Raw genomic sequence first — 8,723 nt, forward strand, 5'->3', positions numbered from 1 at the left:
GCCAAAAGCATGCAAAAGATTATCGCGATTAGAGCCTGCAAGGGTGTTCCAGTCTGCTGGAGGGCCTCTTTTTTTTTTTTTAACCTTATGAAATTGTCATTCACTGCCCCATCACAAGGCACGAACCCCCACAAAACAATGAACAGTGCACATTCGACTGGAGCTCGGGGCGGACCCAGCGGTTACTAGGGGGAAGAGGCGCATCGCCAAGGAGGCTCGCATTCACAAGCGAGAGCCGGCAAATAACCAGCTCCTTTGGAACGATGACGGTTGCGCTTGGAAGTCGGCAGTTCACCAATGGATTTCAATGCAGGAAAAAGAACAAAGAAAAAGGCAGGGATTCTGGTTCGGTTCGAGCGGAAGCCTCGAGCCAATTGGCATTCTTGGGTTTTGGGGGCAAACCTAGCCTGGCGGTCTGTCTGCCTGGTTCGGGAGCTGATGGGCAAAACAGGCTCGGGTAAAAGTTGCAGAGTGACATTCTTGATAAAATCCAAGCTTAATTGCACCAAGTTCCTGGCTTGCCTTTCTTTTTTCTCCTGATTGTTCAAGGATCAGCAGTGTACGTCCGAGCTTACTGAGCATAATATCAGACTAAATCAATCTCCACCGTCAATCAAAGGACGGATTTTATGATCCGCGAATCTGCACGATATACAGAGTAAAAATATATCACGCACGGTGAGACGACTAAAAAAAATACGCCAACGGCAGCAGAGTTTCCAACGGGCCAAACTAGCCGAACTGACAGGCGTGCAATCTAAGCCATTCCCGGCTAGCTTTTCTTGCCTCTTCCAACCACGTGGTTATAGGCCCGACCGTTTTATCAACAAGTAAAAAGTGGGTTCACGACAGACAGACAGACAGACGACCTTTGTTACCTTGGCTGCTTTGCTTGCTATAAAGGTGACCTGGACGGGTCCTCGCCCGCTTTGGTTCCCTGTGCATGATGGGTGGTTACATTGTCTGTCTGTCTGTCTGTTTGTCTGCCCGGTACGTTGTGCCATGTTTCGAGGCCCCCTTGTCTTTCACTTGCGCGAGCCAATTTAACTGAGATTATCTAGTAGCATGGTATAATCCAGGGTCCTTGCCAACTATCCTACTGTAATCGGCCGTCTCCTTCTTTGCCAAGAAGATAATCCGATGCCATGGGCCGCTCTGGATCATTTGTTTCTTGTAATTCTTTACCCTCTGACAGAATCACCAAAATTCTGGCTTTCTCGGGCGGACTTTCTGATGCCGGTTGAAATTGCCATGAGAGGCGAAGCAAAAGCATAAATCTCTGGGTGGGAACATATGACAGCATGACGAGGTCGCAAGGCCACTTGCCGAGAAAGCAATCCCATAAGAAAAATAGAATAGAACCAAACTATAGTGCCAACCTATTATACTGTCCGTTAAATGGCAAAACTGGGGGAGAGAGGGGGGGGATCCGGCGCGCGTCTCCATACGGAATACCCCGCGTTGGGGTTGGTTTCTTTTTAGGGTTCTCCTTCGACACCACCAAGCCAAGCCAAGACAGCTTGCTAAAAAAGGGGGATAAGACAACAGGAGAGAGGGGAAAGAAGGACACAAGAAAAGGTCATATGCCGAACTTTGCTCCCGTTCTTGGGGCCAAGGCTAAAAGTCGCCAAACAGCAATGCCAACAATGGTGTCAATGGCAAAAAAAGAAAGAAAAAAAAAAAAAAAAAAAAAAAAAAAAAAAAAAAAAAAAAAAAAAAAAAAAAAAAAAAAAAAAAAAAAAAAGAACAAATCCACCCACCCTGTTCTGCTGAGGTCTACCGTAGCAAGCCTAGATGCCCAGACGGCGCAAAGACGTGTTACTGGTAGTATTGGACAGGGATCCGGATGCGTCGCCCAGAAACTGGAGAAATGAGGTCTGGGTAGCAAGGTGTGGATTCTATTCTGTTTTATTTTATTATTATTATTTTTTTCTTCTTTTCTTTCTGCCTGTTGCCTCTTTGGGTGGTGGTTCACCGTCTTCAAAAGACGTCAGGTACCCTCCTTCTCTTTCCAACTCGAGACTTTTGTTCAGGATTGTCTGTCGCATGGGGTGTGTGGCTTCCTCTGCTTCCTTTTTCTCTTGCTAATTTTCCGACAAATTGGCTCCTTTGACTAAGCTGTAAGGTTGTTGTTGTTTTTTTGGTCCTGCATTCTGTCAGCGGGATTAATTCAACCTCGAAATTACTTGGATCTGTATACGAGATCCTTGGGTTTATTTTCAAGAGCAACACAATTTGATTCAGATTTGCGCCGAGTGTTGGTTGAGCTTTTAAGCCTGTGGAAGGACCAACCGTCGCAATGGAGCAGCCAGAGAAAACAGATGGTGAGTTTCCTTTTGTTTAATCCATTCCTCAACTCTTATAGAGAGAGAGAGAGAGAGAGAGAGAGAGAGAGAGAGAGAGAGAGAGAGAGAGAGAGAGCTACGTCAAACAGAGTCTGACTTTGCTCCCCAAAACACAGCCCAGTATGCGGAAAGGCAAGGAGACCTCTCCAGGTCCGATTCAGATGGCGTCGATGGCCTGACCTGGACCAAGGAGGAAGAGGACAAACTCCGGCACAAGATCGACTGGCATTGCGTGCCCATCGTCACGGTTCTGTACCTGCTCTGCTTCCTCGACCGCATCAACATTGGAAACGCGCGAATCCAAGGCTTGGCCGTCGACCTCGACCTCAACCAGGGCGTGCGCTTCAACTGGGTCCTGTCCATCTTCTACATCATCTACCTCTTCGTCGAGGTTCCCAGCAACATCATCCTCAAGAAGGTCGGCCCGCGCTTCTACCTGCCCTTCCTGGTCGTCGGCTTCGGCTTCGTCTCCATGTGCACTGCGTTTGTGCGCTCGTACGAGGGTCTCCTGGCCGCGCGCGCCTTCCTGGGAGTCTTTGAGGGCGGCGCCATGCCCGGCATGGCCTTCTTCCTCAGCTGCTTCTACAAGCGCGGCGAGCTCCTGTTCCGCATCGGCATCTACGTCTCGGCCGCGTCCATGGCCGGCGCCTTTGGCGGCCTCCTCGCCGCCGGCCTGGCCCAGGTTCCCGAGTGGGGCATCGCCTCGATGCGCATCAACACGTGGCGCAACATCTTCTTCTTCGAGGGCCTCCTGACCGTCATCATCGGCCTGCTGGCCCCGATCTGGATGCCGACCGACCCGGCCACCGCCTACTTCCTCAACGAGCGCGAGCGGCGCATCGCGGCCGAGCGCCTCGCGCGCGAGCACAAGGACCACCCGGACGAGCGCGTCACCTGGGCCCACGTCAAACGCGCCATGCTCTGCATCCATAACTACACGTGCGCCCTGGGCTTCTTCCTCATCAACATCACCGTCCAAGGCCTGTCCGTCTTCATGCCCACCATCCTGGCCGACTTCAAGTTCGACCCCATCAAGGCCCAGCTCATGAGCGTGCCGCCCTACGTCTGCGCCTGCCTCGTCGCCATCGCCATCGCCTACCTGAGCGACAAGACCAAGCAGCGAGGCCTGTACCTGGCCATCTTTGCCATCATCGCCATGATCGGCTTTGCCATCCTGCGCTGGCACCAAGACTCCAACATCAAGTACATGGCCATCTACTTTGTCACCGTCGGAGCCTTCCCGGGAGGTCCGGCGTTTTTGGCCTGGGCCATCAACAGTGAGTGGCGGATGTTTTGCTGGCGGTGGTCTTCAGGGGGAGTAAGAGAAAGAAAAAAAAAGAGGATCATGAGCTGACCCATCTTTGTTTCACAGATTCCGCCGGTCCCTCGGTTCGTGCTGTATCCAGCGCATATGTTGTTACTCTGGGTACCATCGGCGGTATCGTCTCGACGTAAGCTCACAACTGGGATCCATTCGCTCGAATTTCAGCGTGTCTGCTTTGATGCTAATCATGCCCTAAACCTGCAGATGGACTTATATCAAGGAAGACGGCCCGCTTTATCCCAACGGTCACACGGTCAACTTGGTACGTTTACCCTGTTTGAGTATAACTTTGGAGCACTTTTTTTTTAACTAATATTCATGAACACAACCACAGGCCGGTCAAATTGCCGTCTTCTTCCTTGCCATCTTTGGCATCTTGTACTGCCTTCGTGAGAACAGACTACGCGCCGCCGGCAAGAGGGACCACCGTCTCGAGGGTCTCAGCGAGGAGGAGACGCTGCATCTCGGATATAGGCATCCCAGCTTCCGCTACATCACTTGAGTGTAAGAAAGCGGGGGTTCATGGTGCTTTTGTGATTTGGTAGCGAAAAGCTTGCAGTTCAACCTGGGCCATATGTTTTTTTGTTCTTTTTTGTTCTCTGTCCTAGATCATTTTCAGAAATATAAACGAGTCTGAGTATATTGATAGATGGACAGTCAAGAGAAGCAGCCCAAACCCCACTTTGAAACTCGCTATTTTGAGACTTTGTTGTGCTATATATCTATCAAATATTGTATGTTGTTATCAAATTGTCTTTCATGCAGGCTTGTTTTTCATTTCAGTCAAGTTGGGGGGAATGACTTACACAAAGTCATGTATGAATTATGTCCCTGGTTCTTCCATGCAGAATTGAGTACTGCCCAAGTCAAGCCGGCAAACTCCAATCCCATTTTTTTGTTCTTCCGCTCGACTCGGTCAGTAAGGTCAAGCCAAACATAGCTAGCTTATTTATAGCTACGAATATAGAGGGCAAGAAATAAAACTCGAATGACAGAAAAGCTTGGCGGCACCCTTCCACGCCAACCAGTTCGCGCCAAGTCTCGACATCACCAAGCTTTTTGATCTGCTAAACAAACATACATATTACAACAGGTATCTCTTGAAAAGCCTCACATATAGATCTACCAACATTTATCATATTGCCAAGAATGCTTTTTTTTTTCTTCTTCTCTAGTTGCATTGTCTTGCCATAAAAACAACCTGCACAAGCGACATCTCCCTCGTATCCCAGCTCGCATAAGAGATGATGGTTTATAATTAGCATGTTTTAAGGTACTATCACCCCGAGTCAGCCCTTTTTTTTTCCCTCTCTTTCTCTTTTTCTTTGACAAGCCAATCGTCATGACCGAAATCCCCCCCATAAAAACCCACCCATCGTTTTTTTTTGCAGATCATGAACCATTTGCAGCCTCCCTCTGGTTGCTATTTATTCCCTCCCAGAGGGCGGGGCCATGCACGCATGGAGCGAAAACAAAAGACTCGCGGGCTCGCTTAGCCGGAATACGGTCATAAAGGGAGGTGCAGCCTTGTAGAATCTCTGTGGACAACGTCCCCGTGGTGCAAAAGAACAAAAGGCGAGAGATGGTAGCATTTATAACTCTTTATGGATTTAATAGTAGACAAGGAGGGCCCTGGGCTTTGGGCGGTCGTGCGATTCAAACCGGAGGGACGGAAATACGCTCCAGCAACAAGGCATAAACCTGTTCTGGCTATCTACCCGGCATGGATTGGAACAGACCGCAAGGCGTGCCCGAGAATGAATCACTTATATAAGCCCCCCCAGCATGTCATACACATCATGTTGAAGGTTTGTTCTGAAGGCCACTTCCCTTTCATCCCACTCTCATTTTCAGTCTTGCCTTTTTTTTATTTTTGGCAGTTCCACGTTCATTTTAGCTCTTCCAAGCCAGTTGGCTTTTCGTTTTGATACCCTCTTTCATAACAAACCATAAAAGCATTTCACTGCTGATATTCTTATATATATTCCTTCTGCTTTTTCTTCTCTTTTATCTCCTTCTCTTCCACTGCCAATCCGACACTGGCACATGACGTAATAAAAGCAGTCCCAAAAGTTTAGAGTAGAAAGAAAAAAAAAAAAAAATGCGTTTCGCAGCCATAATCACTGTCTTCATCGCCTCGACCATCGCGGCCCCGACCAGCTTCGCCGCGCCTGCCGCCGACGTCCTGGGTCAGCCGGCGGCGGTCGTCCGGAGATCCCCCCAGCCCGAACCCGGTTTCTTCACGAGCCTAGCCCAAAAGTTCGGAGGCTCTTCCAGCTACGGTCAGGGCGCCGGCGGCAACTCAATGCCCGGCGGCGGTGGAGCCTACAACATGGGCAACCACGCCGGTGGGACGGGCAGCGGCAGCGGCAGCGGCAGCGGCGGCACCACCCGCATCCTCCTCAAAGCCGCGCTCGCGGGGCTGCTGGCCAAAAGCTCATCGAGTTCCAGCCACGGTGGGGTCACGGGCGGCGGCGGCGGCGTCGGCGGAGACGCTAACTCTGGTGCCGGCGGAGGCGGCACCTCGAACCTCCTGAAACAGGCCATGAGCTCTGGGCTTTTGAAAAAGTTTGCCGGGCAGTTGATGGCGTGAGGGATGTCGACTCGGCGTTTTTTGTTTGTTTGTTTTTTTGTTTCTTTTTTTTTTCTGTTTTGTTTTGTTATGCATGTGATTCATGGATTTTCTAGGGCTTTTTATGCGAAAAGAGGAGCAGGGAGAGTCTGGGCTGCTACAAAGGCTGTTGTTGCCCACTGTCTGATGTCGGGAACGCCCGAATAGTACTACCCAACCGACCCATTATTATCCCTTGTGTTATATAGTGAACACTGTAATAGTGCGCCACAGGACTATCCAGACGTGGCGTCTCAGCGACAGCTTCAAGACTGTTAATGATGCCGTACTCTCCGGAATACGGTTTGAATGAAAACAACCAAAATCTTAATCATCTCTGTTTGACTGCCATGGAGCCGCACCTATACTTTGGTATCGGGGCTCTCGGAAAGCCCCTGTGACGTCTGTTGCTGGTTTGGTGCTGGTGATGCCTTCTCGCGTCTCTCGACCCGGGGATTCCAACCACCTGTCCAGCCCACCCAGCCAGTCTCGCGAGGCCCTCTAGCCAAGCAGACCAAAATCGCAAAGCCAAGGAAGCCCACTAAGCAGGCGCAACAATTAGTCAACTCACAGCCTCACATAAATAAGATATGAATATTTGCATCAAGCCAACTTACTGCTACAAATACCACTCCATCTCCAGCCTCCTTGGGCATAAAGGCGATTGCCCACGGCCGTACCGGTAAGTTGTCCACAGAACGCAGCTATCATGTAGGCGACGTTTACTCTGTTTCTCGCCTTTGCATCTATGTTGAATATTGCCATTCGCAGAGCGGTGTTGCAAGACTGGTTGGACACGTCGATGAAGATGGCCTGCACTATCGGACCGGCTATGGTGAATGTGCCGGTAAACGTGCCGATGGTGACGCCGACGAGATTGATCATGATTCCGAAAATCGCCGGTACCAGTGCAACCATTTTATCGAGCACAAGTCTGCCAAACGCCGGGCCCCAAAAGACGACAAAGAATCCTATCAGCCCAAACAATCCAATCTGGAGCGGCCCGAAGTTGTACGGGGCTGACGAGAGAAGGAAGGACAGCGTCGTCCAGTAGGATGTGAATACGGCGCTGATGCAAAACGATATCAGGCACGCCTGCAAAAGCACAGCCTCCCTGGCCATGAGGGTGAAGATGTTGAGCAGCATGCCAAAGTAGTTGAGGCCACCTGGATTTTTGGATGGATAGTCTGGCAGGTGGAGCCACAAGGCAGCCAGCAGTGCCAACTGAAGGCCGAGTGCAACCCAGTAAATGTTGCGCCATTCCGTAAAGTTGGACACGATTCCAGAAAGAACACGGGCCACCATCATACCCAACGACAGCCCGGCAACGGCAATGGATAGAGCACTCGCCCTTCGGTTCGGGGGCGCCAAGTCACCGACGAGAGGTAACATGAGTTGCGGCGTGACTGTTGTGAATCCGCAGAGGAACGACATGGCCTGGAAGACCTCGAATGATTGCGTGATGCACAGTCCCAGCCACTGTGGAGACGATCGAGGTCAGACGAGCCGGTATTTGGGATGATGGCAGCCTTTTTCATCTTACAAACAGTATCGTGAGAATGACCAGGCCAAGGATGAACGGCCTCCTCTCGAGGACGTCACCCAAAGGACATAGCAGAAGGAGCCCGCCTGCATAGCCAGCTTGCATCAGCGTTGCCACCGACGCTGCCCTCTCGAAGCTGACGTTAAACGTCTCGGCCATCTTGTTCAATATAGGTTGATTGTAGTAAATGTTGGCAACAGTCACAGTCGTCGCCTAAGCATAGTCAGCTAGGTAGTCTCTTGAGCACGAGAGAGAGGTGGTTTTCCAGGTTTGACATACAATTGCGAACAGGACATTGAGGCCAAGCGAAAACTTGAGTGGCTTCTCGGGGTTGTGACGCGTTGCCTCTGGGCCCCAAGACAGTGCAAGCCATATTCGCTGAAATATCGACGTCTTGGCCGACCCGACGGAGCTGTTGTGAGTGGTTACGGAGGCAGGCCTGGGAGTGGTAACAATAGGCCTGGAAATGGAAGAAGCATCATGGTCGGCGTCTTGTTTGCTGTGCGGATTGCTTGCCTGTGATGCTGACATCGTTGCAGCATTTTTCATCGTCTGTTCATCATTATCTTTATTTTGAGTGGTGCTTTCATCCCTAGGCTTGTCTGGGTCTGAATCTTGCGACGAATTATTCTGCCCCCTGTCGGGGCCGCTATTCTTGTCCATCGTGGTTCATCACCAAATGGCAAATTGATTGATAGATGGCAGCAATTTGACCTGGTAAACGCGGCCAGTCTCTATTCGTTTGCATGTGACGCTTGTTGAATAGGAACTTTGCAAGTATGAGATGTGCTATCTGACAAATCCTTGATGCCATCGTGCATCTGGTAGCTTTTTTTTGCTATCCATGACTCCGATGCAGTGCCGATGATAGGGACAGGGACGTCCGGGGGGGGGGGGGGG

The 8,723-nt window shown here is 50.6% G+C and overlaps 3 protein-coding genes across 3 annotated transcripts; 2 read left to right on the forward strand and 1 right to left on the reverse strand.

Moving 5' to 3' along the window:
* Nucleotides 1–2,299: 2,299 nt before the first annotated feature.
* PpBr36_07296 (uncharacterized protein) lies at nt 2,300–4,171 on the forward strand (the record flags this gene model as incomplete). The annotated part of the gene is made up of 5 exons (XM_029894434.1): nt 2,300–2,324; nt 2,435–3,622; nt 3,718–3,796; nt 3,874–3,931; nt 4,004–4,171. 5 exons carry the CDS (start codon nt 2,300–2,302, stop codon nt 4,169–4,171), a joined length of 1,518 nt encoding a protein of 505 aa, XP_029747894.1.
* Nucleotides 4,172–5,770: 1,599 nt separating this feature from the next.
* On the forward strand, nt 5,771–6,262 carry PpBr36_07297 (uncharacterized protein; the record flags this gene model as incomplete). The annotated part of the gene is made up of 1 exon (XM_029894435.1): nt 5,771–6,262. The coding sequence occupies one exon, from the start codon at nt 5,771–5,773 to the stop codon at nt 6,260–6,262; it is 492 nt and encodes a 163-aa protein (XP_029747895.1).
* Nucleotides 6,263–6,642: 380 nt separating this feature from the next.
* Nucleotides 6,643–8,486, reverse strand: PpBr36_07298 (uncharacterized protein; the record flags this gene model as incomplete). Its single annotated transcript, XM_029894436.1, has 4 exons — nt 6,643–6,821; nt 6,898–7,759; nt 7,824–8,036; nt 8,103–8,486. The coding sequence occupies 4 exons, from the start codon at nt 8,484–8,486 to the stop codon at nt 6,643–6,645; spliced, it is 1,638 nt and encodes a 545-aa protein (XP_029747888.1).
* Between the last annotated feature and the right edge of the window lie 237 nt (nt 8,487–8,723).

This window comes from Pyricularia pennisetigena, chromosome 1, assembly GCF_004337985.1.
Source record: "Pyricularia pennisetigena strain Br36 chromosome 1, whole genome shotgun sequence".
In the NCBI taxonomy this organism is placed as follows: Eukaryota; Fungi; Ascomycota; class Sordariomycetes; order Magnaporthales; family Pyriculariaceae; genus Pyricularia; species Pyricularia pennisetigena.